The sequence below is a fragment of the Xiphophorus maculatus genome, chromosome 24 (assembly GCF_002775205.1).
Source record: "Xiphophorus maculatus strain JP 163 A chromosome 24, X_maculatus-5.0-male, whole genome shotgun sequence".
Taxonomy (NCBI): domain Eukaryota; kingdom Metazoa; phylum Chordata; class Actinopteri; order Cyprinodontiformes; family Poeciliidae; genus Xiphophorus; species Xiphophorus maculatus.
Window position 1 is genome coordinate 6,234,000 of NC_036466.1, and position 19,288 is coordinate 6,253,287.

Here is a 19,288-nt window from a genome sequence, read left to right on the forward strand (position 1 = left end):
TCCACAGAGCAGCCCTTTCCTTTCCTTTCCCTAGAGACTCAGATTACACAGCACATCATCACCACAGTAAATTATTCACCAGCAGTCGCGATCATCATGGCAACCCAAAACAGCCCCCCCTCCCCAAGTGTGTATTTGTGTGTAATTTACTGTCTGCGATGCTGTGTGTCTCTTATCTGGGTCGACTTGTCGTCAGAAACAGAGAAGCATTAAACTTTTCCCGCAGAGACGCCTAAAAGACAGCAGCAGAGTTTTTTCTTCCTTGTTTTCTTCCTTTCCTTCACACACCAGGAAATGCAATTCAAGAAGGATTCAAACTTGACCCCTCTAGCACAGGTGGATGATGCAAACAGAGGTTTTTCCATTCTTAATCAGGGTGAAATGATTTCCAACATATTTTTCTCACAATGAAAAAGTGTTTAGTAAGACACGAAGTATTTTATCTTTTTAGAGCCTCGTCTGTCCAGAGAATTTTACTGATAAGCCGAATTTGCTACACCCAAACCAGCTTTTGTTGGACTTATTAAACTTTGCTAAACGTAGCAAGCGTTTTGAAAAAAAGTGACCTAAATTCTGTTTTTATAACTGAGAATAAATTCCTTCAATGAAGCCCAAAAGAATTTAAAAACTAGACGCCTTTGGTGCAAAATACTTTCTTAGGTTTTGGATCTACGATGAATGACATTCCTTTCCTATAAAAATAAATAAAATAGAAGAAATTCAGACTACTTTGATTTTATTTTCATTTTCTTGGCCTGTGATGCTTTCGACTCCATGATTTTGTCTTAGACACCAAGAGCTAAGCCCAAATAGCTCTTGGCCAAAGCTACATGGCGAGATATAAAAGATATCGCGAATTTTAACAAAACCTTTGGACTTACTAGAAGGTGCCAAACCAATATCTTCTTCAAAAATGTTTTAGTTTTTTTTAGTAAACGTATGAGGACCTCCAAATTAAATTTATACAGCTGAAACTTCATTTCACCAAATAAGACGTCATCTATTGAGTTAACCATCTAAAAATAACAAGTCTTTCATTCAACACTTGGTGCTATCATTAGAACGGAAATGATAAATTAGTTCATTTCAGAATAAAATTTTGCTTTTCCAACCCAATCAGACTCTCTCAACCCTCAATAAACAATGCATGACTTCCTGTTGTCCTGGAGTTTGTTGTAATACGAACCACTGTGACTCTTCAAAATGGGAAAGACAATTCAAGTAAGGCAGGTGTAAAGTAGTCATGACAGAAATCTGACTTCGATTCGGACTCAAAGTAAAATGTCAAACTGACACAAAGGTCAACATTTGCGACCTCACTGGCTAAATGTGCTCAAATTGAAGGTAGGATTTCCCCCAAATTTTTTGGGATGTTTTATGATTCTGCATTGGGAGTGAATCAAACCAACCTGGCAGGATGGCGAACTGCTTCTGCAGTTCGGAGCCAATCTGAGCTGCTAACAGAGGACCGTCTTCCTTCCGCAGGATGTCATCTGAACAAAAAAAATGAGCAAAAATAGAAGAAAAATCAACATGCATTTTTGGCGTTATAGAAGAAATACATATTTTATAGGTGAAAGTGGGGTGGAAAGAGGATGACACAAACAGCATTTGCATTTCCTCTCTTCCCTGGTCAAGTTGGATTACCGTAATCTCATTTAGCCCGCTCAGACATATAGAGCCAGAGGAAAACCCCCTCCTCTTTCCATTCCCCCATGTGTTTGACCCGGCAGTGCCAACAGTCTGCAATTACGTGCGCGGCTGTGAATGAAAACTGAGAGCGTCTCTGAGGGGGTGTGTGCATGCAGACGAAGGCTGGCGCTGACATGAAGCGGGGAGGTTTGCAGGCACAATGGTGTAGCTGGCAGTGAGCGACGCTAATTACAATCCAAGTACAAACCAAACAAACTGCTAACAGTCTAAATTGCCCCACAGAGCTCACTGTAAGGCAGTTTACAGTTATCGTATGCATCACAATGCTTCACACCTTGGAAATGAGACAAACTGAGGTTGATGTTTCTGCATTCTGGTTCTGTGTTTGGATGCAGGAGCCTGCTGCAGGCAGGGAGGAAGGCCAAATGTCAGTTTTTAGCTGCAGCAGGAGATTAACACATGAATGAAGCTGACATTGAACATTATTTTTTAAATTAACCAACTCTGTTTAACGTTCTTACACAATATTTACGTTGAATTTTTGCCCTTACTGTACAGCATTTCTGCTATAAAATATATTTTATATTCTTCGTGCAAGTATTTGCTGTTATCGCCTGCCATTTCGCTGCTGCTGCTCAGAGATTTTTCAGTCCGAAGCTGTTTGGAAAAGGACTGGCATACAACCAGCAGACGTGAACAGCTGTTGGAGAGGGAGCTGAATACAGCTGCACATCATATTTTTCAGATTATCACAAAAAACAGCTAGAAAATCTCTGTTGTAGTATTAGCAGCACATTTAACTTTTTTGTTATCTTGAAAATAAAAATGTCTGGTCCATATGACAAGGAAACCAGTCGGATTAAAAGATTACGTCTGGAGTAATGTTACATATCCATACGTGTCAGCACACACCGACTAGACAGTGACTCATTCTACATGCTCTAAGTCTATTATGTAGTCCAAACTTTACTCTGACTTAGCAAGAGAAACTCAGGTTTACAACTTTGGTTTCAATCCCCAAAAAATCCTTGACATGTTTAGATTACAAATCATTTTTTGAATTGTTTTAGAAAGAAAAGGGCAAAGAGAAGATGCTCTGAAGAGGGAAAAACCGATATGGAGAAAAGAGGGAGTTAAGGAGAAAGTCCAGAGGCAGGTGGATGCTTTAAGCAGATTAGTATGGCGGTTTAATGGAGCTTAATGAAGCTGTGACAAGAAACAGGCTTAAGCAGAAACAGTTTATCAAAGAATTCAAAGAGTAAATAGAAAGGATGGGTGTCTTTTCTTTTTTTTTTTTTTTTGATTTTTTTAGTCGTACTTGTGAAGTGGAGTAAAAAGGGAAAGGTGGTGAATGATTGCTCCAACACTTTATGTTCAGTATCAGAGGACGATATATGAGGCAGCCTGTGGGAGAAAGTGAACTGACACATGAGTGTGTTTCAGTGTGTTGTTTTGAGCTTTCCGTAGCAGCTGTCGGTTCCGACCAGGACTCCAACTCTGGACCACAGCCTGACACGTAGCATTAGGCTTTGACTTCAGATATATTTCTATTTGTGTGTGTGTGTGTGTGTGTACTTGTTTAGCTGTTCTATTTTGGTCTTTCTCTGGTATATTCACTAATTTTCTCTTTCACTAACTTATACATTCCTTCTTTATTGTCTGCAGATTTCATAAGATTTGATTTATGATGTTTTTTTTAATGATCTATTAAAAAATCTTAGAAATCTGGTGTTTTTTAATATGAAATAAAGATAATTATTGGAAAGAATCTCGAAGCTTATGTTAAAACTACTAAAATGTTTGCATTATTTATATGTAAAATTATCTTTTTTCATTGTTTGCATTGTCAAAAAAATCTGAACTTATGCTTTTGCAAAATATTTTGCTGAATTTGCATTATGTATTGATAACCAAGCTGTCGAATATGTCATTATCTTACCAATTAATATCAGTATTTCCCTAACACTTGGAAGTGATTTATTTATTTTTTACTAGCTTGGTGTGGATGACAACAACATTCTTTATAAATGGGAGGAAACCGATTTGATTAAGCTGAACCAATCTGCACAACACACACACACACACACACACTCCTCCTGTGGTACAGCGATAAACGGTGCAAATCTATTAGACATTCAGGCGTCGGGCGGCTTTTCAGGGCTGCTGCAACCCGAAAACGCTGCTTTGTCCTCCGTGGCCTGAATGAAATTAAACTACGGGTTGCAAATGAACCCTTTTACCCACCAAACAACACACACACACATATACAGACACAGAGCAGAAGTGGGCCAATGCTGCCAAACACAAATAGTGATTATGGAGGGGTTAGAAAGAATCCCCCCCCCAGGATCCTTGTTCCCTTCCCCCAGACTCTGACACCCCCCCCACACTTCATTCATCCCTTTTCTCAGCCTCTCTGAGCGACGAATCCAACAACTTTCATATTAAAACGGAGCGCCGCACATGTAGGCAACAGCGTATTATTTGGATTCAGCAAGAGAGAGAGACATTTCTGCACCACCTCAGCATCTCCAGCTGAGTTTATCGGTGGATTTAGAGGGGTGAAAGGACAGCGAAGAGGTGGCGGGGATATTTAATGAAGAGAGAGGGTTAAGGTGATCGTGTCTCAATGAGATGAAATGGAGGACAGGGTTTCTTTGAAGGTGTCTACATATTTAATGCCTGGAGGCAGCCGATACGTTGGATGTGACCCGTCTGCAGCGATTGGGTCAGAAGAAGCACAACACTTTCCAACAACTGCAACATTTCTTCCATCATTCATCACCTACACTGGAAAATGTTGGCAAACTTGACGGCAATTGGAAGAAAAGTTATTAATAATGCTTTGACTAGACCTTCGTTGCATGCAGGTCTTCACTGTCTGAACAGATTTTCTGAAATAAATTTTTTTTGGGGGTAATATTCTAATTGTCTGTGATGAAAAGTTACATTCTATAGCTGGTTTTAACCCAGAAGCTGTCAAACTCTGAACTTTAGTCGTGTTTTGCTGTTTCTGGCAGGTGACAACTGCTGCATGAAAAAGAAGAAGCGAGCAACATCTGTTCCGGCTTCTCCACAAGTGTGAGATGCTTTCAGTTAAACGCTTAATTGCAGGCTTTGTTGCAACCCTAAACTCACAACTCTGTGTGTGAATTTTCTTTATTTTGTAATCTAGATTTGTGAAGCAAATCAAACTGTTATGCTGGTATGTAGAGGTGGAAAGAAGGACATTTTTCAGCTGAATCCTGTAAAGACAGATTGGTATTATCCCCATTATTCACACACAGCCTCCTCCTTTGTGCAGTAGTCATGTTCCTACAGGTCTTCCGCTGCTGAATACACACACACACACACACGCGCACACACACACACACACACACACACACACACACACACACACACACACACACACCAGCGGTTCAAAGACAGCAGCCAGCTGCTCTGCTCTTGTTTTCGGCTGGCGTTGCTGGTGGCCAGTCAAAGTTCAAAGCCGCAGGAAGCCGTATCATGTTCGCTCAAACACACTTGAACTCCCCTGGCTGGAAGTTATGCTCCCAAAAACAACTGAGACATGCAGCAGGAACTGACCTTAGAAATGTTACAGTAAGTGTTAAAGTTATACATGTTCAGAAAAACAAAATATAAGAAAACAAATCAAGGTAGTCTCTCTTTTTTTTAAAGAAGCGTTTAAAGTAAATTCAGAACTGTTTTTTCTGTATTGGAAGTGAATGAAGCTGGATCAGTGCATCCCTAATAAATGTACATTTGGGGAGGTGTTTTTCTGCAAAATGGATCTTAAAAGCAGAAATGTTCATTTATTCATTCAAATATATAAAAAAATTAAAGTGTTTGTCAAATGAGTACAAAAGCCACCCTGCTGGCATCAAATGGCAACAGAAATGTGGCCAGCCGGGTGTTTTAGCAAAAAAAAAAAAAAAGAGAAGCGACAATCCTCCAGCTTGTCTGCATATATGTTTGCACGTGTGTGTGAGGGAATCCGAGCCATATTATCTGGCATTACAGTGTGGGTTTACCAAAGCTCCATCTGTCCCCGCTGTGTGCTATCTGAAGCACACGGGCCAGCGGCTGACATGCACTCACACACCGGGGCCAAACAACAACTGGGTCACAGGGCCAGAAGCGGCCTGCTATGCACCCATCCCCACACCCAAAGCTCGAATTAGTGTGGCTTAAGACGGGTTGTATGCGGTCAAACATTAGATTATTACTGATGTTCACAGGATTCCAGGGCTCAGCTGGGCTCCTCTTCATGTCCTGAAGCAGCACTGAGGGCAGCTTCATATTTCAATTCTGCAGGTGTTCAACTGTTACATTTGTATTACTAAGAAAGGCTGAGAAGCCAACGTTGACGTGCTCCCTGCCGCAAGCAAAAACAATGGCTTCGGGCTTGCTTGTCTCGGGCGCTGAGCCCTGATTTACTGAATAGATGGTGGCATCATCATCTCGACCAAACAACGCGCTAACTGTCCCTCTGTCTACAGTCTGCGCTGCCGTCACAACAGACACGCAACCCCTGCTCCGGCTCGAGCAAGCTGCATCCAAACCATTTTCAAGAACTGCCGATTGGTGGGCTTCCAGTGGTATGATTTACAGTGTAGAGATGAATAATCTGCACTGAGCAATTAAAGCAGCTTCTGCTTTATGACGGATGGCTCATTAGTCTCGTCAGTTATGCTGTGGGATCAGTCAGCTTGTTGTTGCATGGTAATGAGTGCTTGCTAAACAAAACAAGCTCCATTTTGATCTCATTAGTTGCATACACGAAGCTTTATTCTGGGCCTGGATTGCATATTAAAATGAAAACATCTTAACGCGAGGCTCAGAAAAGCCTTATTAGTGATGGAGTTGAGAGCAGAACTTTCAGATTTAATTTTGGATCATTTTTATTTCAGGCATTAGATGCTTATGTCTAACCCCACTGTCTCAGTTTGCATTAATTACAGAAAAAGGAAAAGAAAATCAGAGTAGCAATGCCGGTCAGAACTCTCACAACATTTGCCCTCAAATATCGCATTAATTCTGTCAAAATTAAAATCCTGGTTTGATTAATCAGAATGGAACGATGAATCACAAGTTTTATTCGCACAAGCAGATTTTATAGCCACCAAATACCTCATGTGAACTCCACCCAGAAGCCACAAACTTCGGTACAAGACATTATAAAACTCCACCTGCCCTCCAGGCAAAAGCACAACCGGCTTGTGATCCCACATGATTATTTATGGCTCAAAGGAATTCCCAAATCACTGGACTACAAAAGCGTACATATGCTTGCAGTTCTGTGGGTTTAAGTCTACATCCACTCCTTTCCTCTTTCTCTGCTATTACAGTAATAGCTCCGCTGAGACCAAAGCCAGCAAATATGACAGCAGCCCTTTTTTAGCTGCCTCCGGCCATAGCTACCAGTCATTACACTACACAGAACAAAGACCATGAAACCTTAGAAAGGGAGCTGGGGGAGGATAAAAAAATGGAAACGACACACAAAGAGGGTAAGAGGTAGGGAGAAAGCAGCTAATCCTACTGGGTTGTGTTTTTACTTGCCGTGGAGGAAAAAGAATCACTCATTCCACTAACACTGCTGTTCCTTATACAGCTGAGTGTTGCACCTTAAGACGCTCCTAATATTTGAAAATTGTTGGAATATGAGGGGAAATGTGTTCAAACATAAAACAATCTTCCTACCTTTCTACTAAACAGTGTTTCATTGTATTCATGTGGCTGAACTCAAGGTTTTCTAATGCAAACGTACAGCAACCTGTACAAATATTAGGATTAGTGTAAAAACCCTTGAAAAAGTTTTTAAAAATGTTATTATTATTACAGTACCGTCATTTCACAACTAATTTGAGGAAAGTCCAGCCTATAACTCAGATACATTTGTTTCACTGGGGAGAAATAAATGTAACTCAGGCCCTTATTTTTAATGCTTTTTTTCTTTGAATGTCTAGACGATATGTATCTGCGACCTCCTGTTTCACTAGGGCATAAAAACAATGTCAAATAGTGGTCGATTTCTCTTAGATTAGAAAATGGGAAACATCAGAGAACGTCAAGCCACTCAAGCAAAGCAGATGTGTTTTAATCTTCAAATCTCTGGAGACTGATGAAAGGCGCACACAATCGGAGCCATTTTTAAAGTTTAAAACAACCAAAACTGTGTCAAACAAGGGTGGATGAGGACTGAGGTTTATCTTTATTCCTTTAAAATATGTTTATTAATAATCTATGTTTCACTTCCTTGCCAAACTCTGAAATCTGAAACACAAAAATTCAGTTCTGAGCAGAAATGGTGTCAGGAAGCCAAATACCGATTGGTTTGTTTCATTCTTTCTTTCTTATTTATTTATCAATTTTTATGTTTTCTGGTGATAAAATGTGACATTTGCCCTTTAAGGGGAGCCTAGCTAATTCGGTCACGGATGACTATTGCTCTTTTCTTGCCTGGGCTTAATCTTGGTTAGAGATCTGAACCAAAAAAATAAAATATATTGCACAATAATAAGATACCCTTTAACCCCAACATGAAACAATCAAATAAAGCCTGATTAGGAAGATGTTAAGAGTCATCCTGCTTTAAATGGATTTGATTTGCTTTAACATGATACACATGTCTCCTCATTAATAAATCAATTTATTTGATTTGTTGTGCTTCTGCTTCCTCCCTCAGGGATCATGAAAGATTCATTCGGCTTTTCTTTTGCTTTTATTGATTCGCTCCGTTTCAAATCTTGTGTTGCGCTGCAGAATCCAACACAAAACGCAAATTTAAGGTTAAATTAGTTCTCCTGAGTTACTTGAGGCGCGGCTGCACAGCACAGACAAAGGGAAAGGTTGACACTTTGCTGTTTTAGTGTGTGAGTCGGGTTTAGGTTGGCTGAAGAGTCAACTAACACCTATAAAAGCCAACAGAGAGAAAAGAGAAGCCTGACGAAATCTCCATGGAATTTTTTTATTTTTTTTAAAGCAGTCGATATTTCTCACCAGAGCAAATAAAAAGAGCAGGATAAAACAACACGAAGCCATCCAGTGCGAACAGAAGAGAGAGGAAAGAAAGGGGAGGAGATGTTGACAGTCTAAGCCTTTGGCCCCAACTGACAGGAGGAAACACTATTAATGAGCTGAATGTGATTAACATGCTGTCAGCGTGCTGCTCAGAGTACTGTACGGAGGATGGAGCAGGCTCACATGACCCCGCACTTTGCTTCGACAAAACAACCGCGCGACCCGAGGACAAAATGCACCGTCCACCTCAGATTTGATTATGTAAGCTTCCGATGGATAGTGTTGCCTTCGGCCGGAAAAGCACCTTTTGTGCAACGAGACGAAATCAATTTTGGAAAAGAACGCCGGGTCGTAATAATTCTGTCAGTTGAGGGATGAAAGCTAATTCAGAAATGGTCCTGAGTGGCCCTGTTAGATCAGCAGGTTTTAAAAAAGAAAGAAAAATAACTGAAAGAGGAGAGAATTCATCAGAAAAGCTGCTAAAAGTTGCAAAAGACTTGAGACTGGAGGTTCACAACCCTAAACAGTCAGAGTTCGAGTGGCCCAGTCAAAGTCCCCACCAAAATCAGCAAAAATATCAAACTCCCGATGTGCAGCTTTGATAAAAAATGTTCCCCAAAACTTTGCAGAACAAAAACTGGTTCTGCAAAGTATTGGCTTAGGATGCATCAAACACTTTTTGAATTTGTATTTGTAAAAATAAATTAAAACCATGCATCAGTTGTCTTCTACTTATTGTATATCCTGGTTTGAGTTTCACATAAAATCCTGCGAAAAACCATTGAATTTTGTGGCTGTAGCGAGACAAAAGGAGAAAAAATGCAAAGCTTTGCAACATGATTAGGTAACCGGATGCTTCAGGATGTCGATATCAAAATGTTTGCTGGTTAACACCTTCTTTTGAAACAAGACAAAGCCATAAAATCTGATGGAGAACCATGGAGATAGCGAACAATGACAAGGCAGCACCACCCTACTAAAATAATTTCCCTTCTTGTTTATTTTTTAGTCTAATTAGAGTCATAGTTTACAAAATGAGGAACACGCTAACTTGAAAAGTACATGAAACAAAAACTTCAGCCCCTAAAGTCTGGTAACCTACATATAAAGCTAAGCTCAGCAATTTAGAACAGAATCTGTGGCATTACGTCCTTTAAAGTTTATTCCAATTTCTAGTTTTTGCACAAACAAAAGACAAATAAAGGGAATTTTAAAGGAAGGACTTGAAAGTTGAATTTCTTTAAACTCGTAATAAAGACGATACGACATATTTGTGCTTTTTAAAAAAAAATACATCGTTTCTCCGTCTGAATTGAATGCTAAGATGCAGAAAAATCACCTTCTGAATTTCCACCGTCTCATTAGTCGTCACGAAACCTATTTTAACACAACACAGACTCATCCGCCAGCTGTCAGAGGAAAGAGACACCAGAACTCTACCTGTTATCATCTTCAGCTGCAGCCACAGCCTGGTAATTTCATGGCACAGTTGAGATACTCTGTTTAGAGCCATTGTTCTGCAGCCACATGCATGCCCACTCATGCACACCCCTGCACACGCTGAGCTAAAAGAGACTCAAAAGCATCCAAAGTGTCATAGAACATCCCGGTGGAAGTTAAGGCTGTCCATTCCGCCGCAGCCGAGGATTTCAGCCGCTTACTGAGCTGTCACCAAACAGCGGAGCTCTGCACAATCCCCCTTCCACACTCAGCTCTCTCTCTCTCACACACACACACACATGCTCCCACAGTGTGTGCCAGCAAGGGGAGGAGGAGATTCAAACGGCCCGCCCCTGGTTTCATATAACACACTTTTTCCACAGGGAGACCAGACACAGCATGGAAATCTGCATAAATATAAATTATGCTTCAGTTTCCTGCTTTGATTTAGGAGTAAACAGTAAATGCAATAGTGATTAGCATTTGTAATAAATGTTGAAATACATGTTCTGGCTTTATTGTGGCTCAGTGGTATGGAAAGCTGAAGATTATGCCCCAAACAATCAAGTGAAAATTGTAAAGCATACAAGCGCAAAAACAAAGTCTCCCTCTCGCTTTTCTAATCTTAATCGTGTTTTTCTCCTCTATTCAGCGGGACAAACTCTCCCACAAACAAACAATGCCAGTGAAGACAGCAGGGGGACCCAGTCTGCCACACACTGGTGACTGCATGAACGGCCATTCAGAGCTCCAGTTTCAAAGATGCAGCCCTGCAGAGACAAAACACATTTTTCAAATGTTTGCTTGCTCAACACCAAGCCCGTTTTCATGCAAACCTATAAGAAAAGCTCCACTGCCCCTCTGAATGACGGCACATGGCGTGAAAATACAAAAAAAGTTTGCATACTGACACAGTTCTGTCTTTGTGTAAATTAAGATTAGAAAAAAAGATATACGTTTTTGCAACTCATAATAAACATCCAAGAGAAAACTTCAGATTCTGCGGATTGACACAAAGAGGTTAATCCATCTTTACACATCCTGAACGCAAACATTGCCTTTAAGTTCTGTCTAAGATCTTCAAACTGTGCCGGTATAATACTGTGTTAGATAACATTAGAAAATAATTGGCATCATTAAGTCCAGACAAGTCATGAGGTTCATGAGGTCAGTCATGCATACTACGGCAAGAGGAAAACCGCAAGAAGTCCTGATCACAGTTTGTCACCAGTCATGTGGGCGAAAGCAGTCTGGTCAGATGAGATCAAAACTTCCCTTCTTGACCAGCATGCAAAGCGCCGTGTGAACACGGTTATCTCTACTGTAAAACACGGTGGTGGCAGCAACAGACATTGGAGATGCTTTAGACCTAAATTTAATATAACGAGGCTTGAAAATTGGTGCGCACAAACACTTTCCATACGATTTTAAGTCTCGTGGGTGTGGTACTCATTTCCCTTTTGGGCCTTATAAGGATTATGAATGTTTTCACAGGGCTGGTTGTGACAGAATGTATTAATAAAATCCATTAACAAACTGCTAAAATATTAGTTAAAAGTTGTGTTTGCATTTAATAAGTACTTCTTAAACAATAAATGTGCTTATTTGTAATTATTTGCAATTAAAATCACTCATTTTGTGTTGCTAGTTTAGAAATATTTACAAGACAGTTTGCGATATTTGCTCTTGCTATGACGGTAATAAATGTGACTGTTTTGTTACTCGCCACATCAATAAAAGACTATTACTTGACATCAAGTAAGACCAAGGCAGCAGCGTAGTGAAGTAAGACATACTGCCACCTGCAGGTGGGAGTTAGCAACACTTAAACCCAATGCTTTTGAACATTTTTGTGGAAAATTTGTTATAAGCTCACAACTAGTAGTACAGTAAACGTGCGGGGATCTGTTGATCTGGGGGACTAAAATATGTAATATGGCAGTATATAACTGCTTTGATTTGAGTGATAAAATAACATTAACGCACACAACTGACTTATTTATGTGTCATGCTATAGCTGAGGACCACACAAAAAGTTCCGGAGGGCTGCATTTTGCCCCCGGGCCTCCAGTTTGACACATATGTCAAACTGTTCAAAGTTAAGATGTTCAAAGGTGGAAGAAAAGCCAGAAAAACTTTCTGCTCCAATTAGGATGCTCTGCAAAGTACTGATGCCACACTTTCTGTATTTATATTTTTGTTCCATTTCATAATTATGCACAACATTGTGTTGCTTTTGCAGACGTCTGTACAATGGGACAGACCACGCAGTTTATACCAGGTCTTCACATTCCCCTCCCAACCTTAGACACACGTCAGAGTCATCTTATTACCTTGCACAGAGCTTGTATTCATCTGATGATTATGTCCCTGATCAGGCCTATTAAGTCCACATCACAAATAGATTTCTTATATTGAGACCAAGTAGAACAAGTCTAATTTGATTAGAACAAAAATAGCGTATGTTTTTTAATCATCTCAACTTGTTTGCATTGGTTTCGTATGAATTTTAGGGATCTGTCTGGGTGAAAATAGTAAAAATGAGATTAGGCACAAAGAGATGAAAGACAATGTCAATGAGAATTGGCGTTTGAATTGGTCTAAATGCCTAAATGAATCTCATGTTGAAAATCAGATTATCGCTAAATGAGACTCAGGGGCTTTTTTACATTTATTAAACACGCTAAAAGCTGCAGGCAGTTCAGAGTGTGTGCCCTCATCGTGAGACTTAGGTGACGGAGTAAGTTGGCTGAGGGACAAAGGCAACCTCAAAAAAGCATTTTTGCCTCACAGATTCCTTCTGTTTTTCATCCATTCTCTTCCACTTATTCTAGGGTCAGGTGACAGGGCATGCTGATGTTCTCAAATGTTCAAATGACACTCCAATATTCTAGCTCTATAAACTAATTCAATAAGAATAGCGCAAGAGAAAATTGCACCCACGTCTGTTTTTGTGGGATGTGTAGGAGACTGCTACGGAAAGCTACTTATTGTTAGAAAGGATGTGATGCAGACTGCAGGCAGAGCAGCTTCCAGGTGGAGTTTTAGTTTTAGAAATCTTCTGTTTTTAAAGAAGAGACGCTGCTGAACTCTTCCGTTTCGCGCTCAAACACTATCGGCCTGTTGCAGTGTAAACAGGAAGACACCAATTCAGAAATGACTCACACAGGCCTGAAAAGGAATTGGCAACTAAAGCAGGGAACAACTCTGCAGAGGTTGGAGCAACACACTTGTCAATATAGTTGCTTTTTTTTAAAAATATATATATTTGGATGTAGCACCGCAAGTCTTTTAAAACCACTTAAACGACTAAACTCTCTCGCTATCTTTACATATCATAGTTTGCAGATGGAGAGATTTGGTAGCAGGAAGTAATTAGGTCAATTTTCTGTTCCCCTTTGGCCAAACGTATAACTTTGCCTCCTTCAAAGTTCACATTAACTTGACAGAAAGCAGCCTGAAGTCGTCAACGCAGCCTCGCTTCTATTGCCACTGTGAAAGCCAACTCCTGTATCCATAAAATACAACACCTGAAAAATCAATATTTAGCCAACAGTTAATGTAATTCTATTTTTATTGTTTTATAATCCAGCGCCATCTTTGAGGTCCAATATAACCGTGTGGAGAGACCATTATCCGCCTGCTAGGGTGGAACTTAATAAAGCAGATAACCAATATCCTCTTTTAGCATCAAAAGGTGTTTGCTGCAGGCTAATCTCTTCAATTATATTCTACTACAGCTGAGAAAAAAATACATCTTTATCCTTAATTCCTGTCGTTTTGGTAGATACAACTTTGTTAAAATGCCAGGTTCTATGACAAAAGAAAAAAAAAGAGACCAGAACAAATATTTTTTTAAAGCTTTTCCACATGTAATGCGACATGTGTACCACGCAATTTAATCTAACAAGAATAAATAACTGTTAGGGAGAAATGTACAAAACTTTGGAGGGAAGTAACTTGATTTAAATTCAGCATTCTTAACTTGAAGTAGCATCCGGCAAAAGGACCTTTAGTAGATCAAAAACAGAGACATGCTGTAAAGAGTAATGAGTAAATAATGAGAGCAATTCTACAAATAAGAAACTGTTTTTGAAAATCATAAGATGACTAGAAAGAGGAAGAATCGCCACAACAAGAAATAACAGACAACTCAGGGAAATACCACAGGAAAACTGGGAAAAAAAACCAAAACAGCTGACCATTATAAGTCAGGGGACTTCGGTGGTGCCATAAGTTTGTTTTTCCTCTGCATATTTTCCAAAATGTTTTTTAAAAAATTACTGCTGACAGTTGCCTAATCCATATATGCATTGTGAGTTCTTAAACCTGAATGGGAAGAAAATTAAGTATTTCCAGAGTTTTAGAAACTTTTTAAAGTATTATATGACTTGACAGCTTCTATTCTTAAAAGGGAGCAGTGCTTAATAATCTTTTTTCTTTAGGGAACCATGGTTACCTCCAAGAAAAACACTTGCTGTCACCAAGTGCATCACGAAGGTCTTTAAAGGCAAAGGCATTGCTGCTGGTACAATTTCATCCAAATAAAAAAATTTTTGAGTCGTCCAAAAAAATAAAAAATAAAATAAAGGATCAGTTTTGGAAAAGAAAACGTCAGAAAGTCCAACAAATGGCAGAGCTTTTAAAGATGATCACGGATAAAGACGTGATATTGGTTTTATCAGAACTTTATTTTGAAGCCAATCCGCTTCAAGGTTCAACATGTTGTCATGGATTCGAATACCGTCTTCTACCAAGATCCCGACGAGACTTTCTGTCACCTCAAACCAGTCTGTCCATTTTCCTCTGACCAGTAACTACTGCTCACTGGACATATCCAACTTTTCAGACCAAACCTGACAGGTGCTTGTTCATAAAAATCCCGTCACATCAACTGTTTCTGAAATATACAGAACAGTTCATCTGGCACCATAGCCTCTTTTTTTGTTCCCCGTACTGATACTCAGTTTGAACTTCAGCAAGCGGTTTTCAGCCTATCAAGATATCTCAATGTCAAAATTTTATATCTTCCATACCCAGAGCAATTTGAATGAGAAAAACATGATGTAGAGCTGAAACATAGCACTGTTTTTGTCTGTGACACACGAGTTGTTGCTAAAAATAATCCCCACCATGTCTAAATACAGACCAAAGCTCCCAGGAATAGATCAGAATAGCCATGTAGAAACACTGAAAGGTGTCAAGAACCAGAAACCATCAAGAAAATACTTCAAGAGTCAAGAGGTTTGTTCAGTTGTGAACAAATATGTAATTTTCATGTTACAAATATGTAACTTTTGCTAATGCAAACACACACACACACACACCCCTTCTTACAGCTTACGCAAAGATTTAAGAAGATTTCCAGGAAATGACAACTTTTACTGCACCACCTTAAGTAAATAAGGATGTTGGTTGTATGTCTTATTGTTTCGATTTAAACTCCTCCTCACAGCACTTCTGCAGCATCGAACTTCAGGTCATTTTTCAGAAGAGGAGAGACAAAAAGCAGCTGACCCGAACGCTTCAGATAAACTAGAGAGAAGCTCAAATATTTGCTCAGAGAGCGACTTTACAGTACAAACAGTCATAAGAACTACGATGGTCTGCAAACTTTAAAAGATGGCTGCTTTTGTTGGCTCATCTGAGATCATAAAACTGGAAAATAGGAGTGGACGTCTTATTAAAATCAGATTCTTAATAATGAAAATTATTCGCAGGCTATTAAGAAATCCAGTCATTTCATGCATAATGAAACTGTAAGAGAAGAAACGACCAAAATCCCCCTGAATTGCTTCAGAGAATATCAAGAAAGAAAAAGGAAATTATAATCATGTGGTTTAAAAACAAAGGAAATGAAACATTTCCTGCAAAGTCGCACATTTATTTTGCTAAGATGTACCTTTTAGATTAGCGGCAGCTATAAATTAGACACTGGTATGCGCATTAATGTCTTTATTAAATGTGAAATCAAATAAAATCTTATGCGTTAAATGCCAGCAAATGCTCTTTACTCATCACACATATATACATGTCTGTAAAACTTACTGTACAGCAGCTGGCAGCAGTGTGTATATCTGTAAAAGCTCTTCATTTCCTCCACAGTAATGGAGACAAAGCTCTCCTTTCCACCGCCTTCCTTCACATCCTCGCTCTCCACCTTCTCCCTCACCGTCTCCATCTCCTCAGGTGGAGGGACGGACGTCGCCGAGCTTTTATTCTGCTCTCCTCATCCGTTTGCAAACTCTCGCTTTCTGCTGCACACCTGTCAAGACGCCCCGTGTGATCACGTCGCTCCTGTTTCTGCCACCCCACCCCTCGGCAACAACATGTCCTTTCAACCTGCAGTGTGTTTGAGCAGCGCCAGGTTGCTGCGGGTAAATCGAAATGCCATCAGAAACAGTTTGTTAGGGATGAATACAGAGGTTTAATTGAGATCTGTTTTGCTATGAGCTACGCAATTGTGGTGGACACCGTTAATAAGACGGGAAAGCCGCAAAACGTCATTGCCATCTGCATATGAGTGAAAAGTTGAGTGGAAGGAAAAAATGCGGTAGAACAAAAAAGCATCCATGAACTTATTAAGATATGTAGGTCCATCACAATTAATTAAAAATATTAATTAAAAAAATTAGCAATACATCCAAAAAGTGAAATGTGTAGTTTTTATTATAAACAAGTGATATATGTCTTTGAGGGGTTTTTTATGTTAATTATGATTAACAGATCTCAGAAATACCTAAATTGAACTTTCCTTCACAATCCCCTAAAGGTCTGTTGCAAACTCAGGTTTTCTTTCCACTAAACTTTACATTAACATGTTTGAATATGTTAGGACTAACCAGAGTTTTCTCAGTACGGTGCATAAAGTGCTCCATCAGTCACTCACACATCTGCACACAACCACACAGCTGGCTGAAGGAAGGTTTGCATATCACCAAAATCCCAGTCATGGCATTGAAAATACAGGAAGCTATCGCTAAGCTAAGCTTGGCATTTTTACTCAAGGTTGCAATATATTGTGTTTGAGCTCAACGCTTTGGCAGCTTGTCTCAGAGAAATTAAAAATCTTGCAGGGAGCCTCATCAGCAGCTTGACAGCCATGTTACACATTATGAAACAGTAGTGAATGGAAAACAGGAGACAAATATGATAAAACTGCATATTTAAATGTTTCTAGAAGAAAAATAACCCTTGAAATTTACATCCCAAAGCTTTGATGGGACCATAGTCCAGCCCGGAGCTTGGCTTTCAGCACATATTTGAGCTGGCTCTCCAAATCGCATTACAAAAACGTCAAACTCAAGGTAGAATTTTTCTAATTTCTTTACTTTTTCCACCAGCTTTATGCAGCACATAAACCATCTACAAACTCATTTTCTACACCTAAACAGAGCTCTTTTCCAACCCTGTTCAGACAAAGCGTGCCTGCTCAGTCGCCAGCCCAAGCAGGCAGAAAACACAACACTCACCTTGCGTGTTTGTCTGTGTGGATTTATGAGCCTTTGTCATTTCTGCAGTTTGACGGCCGCAACAGAACCAGGCGCACATGGTGAAGGTAAAAGGTCGACTTCACCTGCCAACCAGCTGTCTTGTGAACGCACTTCTACGCTGGTGAAACACTGACTGGTGGGTTAGGATTTCCAATCAGCCACTGGCAGAGGTCATGTCAGCTAATCAGTAACAAGGCTCAAACCAAAAGTCCACTAGTGCCCCTCCTGGTCTGCCGAGCGAAAAGAGTCGGACCTGATCTCCGTTTAGATAAAGACGCGGACACGTTCGTGCCGCAGAACCAGAAGGAGTTAAACACCGGGATTGTGCTTATATGTTTAAAAAAAATACAACCCGTATCTTTACTGCTGGTAGGAAATCCTGTTCTGTCGTCTTGCCACTTTATTAAAAAAAAAAAGAAACTCAGCTACAGGAAACTGAGACAGTTTAAAGAAGAATGGATAAAAAGTGGAGATTTTTAGATGTAAAAGCCGCACTGTTACTTGGCGGGATCGACACTAACCTCTTCTCCAGGTTGGTGTGTGTCGGGTCAGCAGGCTAATCGAAACACACACGTCACTCAGCAGCTGGAAGAACTCTGGGCTCTCTTGAATCAACTCCAAAAGAGACATTTTTTGAACTGTACCGTATTTTTAATAAACATAACAATGAAAACTCAGTTCCTGTTGCTTTACATGTCCCTTTTCCCTCAGTTTGGCAGCGGTGTACACGTCTAGTAGTGAGTGTGTGGTTATTTATCTTATTTCATGAGTTTATCTCAGGAAAAGAAGGGTGGAGGGTGGGCAGGAACAAGAATCCCCCCCCAACTGCTAATTATACCATCGGTGCATGTGTGTGTACGTGTTTCTAGGCTACAAAAAAAAAAAATTTAATATGGACACAAATCCTGCACGTTAAGGCATTTACATTCACACCCTCGTTGCTCAGATACCCCTAAATCAAATCCATTGCAAGCAATTCCTTACAGGAGTCGATCAATTAGGACATTTTATAAAGTCAAACCTAATATGTAAAAACTAAAACTTAGTGATTGCCATACTAGAAAATGCTTAGCAATTATTCACTGAAAATGCAGTGTTTTAAAAGAAAAAAAGTAGAAAAGAACAAATTATGGTAGGTCTGAAAAAGTCTTAGATATTTGCCTTCATGAAAGAAGATAAAGTTTACATCTCTTTGCTTTTTGGGCCAAATGTTTTATTTATTTTGTTGGTCTAGAAATTGTTGGGGTTTTTTTGTCTATTCTCAGCACAAAAATGAAAACTGTCAGGTTTAATGAGATTGTGACCTGTATATTATAACACCAAAATAAAAGCGCACTTTGGAGAAAAATACTTTGTTTTGCAGTGAACATTTTCAAATAAGAGGATATAACGTTGCCAGTGAAACGCTCATCCTAAAAATAAATATTTGTGCCCATTGACTTGAAGGTGAAATTTCAAGTAAATTCACATATTTCAACTGCAGTAAAATATGTGAAAAAAATTTTTTTATGTATTTAAAAATGTTTCCAATTTTTCCTGCACAATCAGATGTACTCATGTATCCAGTGCAAGTGATCAAAAGAAAAATAACATGTAGCCTTAAAAGGAATAAAATTGTTTAAAGCAGTATTAAAACCCAGTTTTTCTTTTCTTGTGAAGAATGTTCCAGTTTTTAA

The 19,288-nt window shown here is 39.5% G+C and overlaps 1 protein-coding gene across 4 annotated transcripts in view; it reads right to left on the reverse strand.

Annotated features, from left to right (window-relative positions):
- LOC102233521 (guanine nucleotide exchange factor DBS) overlaps positions 1–19,288 on the reverse strand; it is a 42,027-nt gene that overhangs the window by 19,929 nt on the left and 2,810 nt on the right. For 2 of the 4 annotated variants that reach the window (XM_023329899.1, XM_023329895.1), the window contains exons 1-2: positions 16,168–16,352; positions 1,410–1,493 (exon numbers count right to left, since the gene is read on the reverse strand). In XM_023329899.1, the coding sequence (XP_023185667.1) occupies positions 1,410–1,493; positions 16,168–16,300 (217 nt within the window). In that variant the 5' untranslated portion in view covers positions 16,301–16,352. Of the gene's footprint in view, positions 1–1,409; positions 1,494–10,119; positions 10,365–16,167; positions 16,353–19,288 lie in introns of those variants that run through there. The other 2 variants (XM_023329898.1, XM_023329897.1) reach the window with 2 other exon arrangements.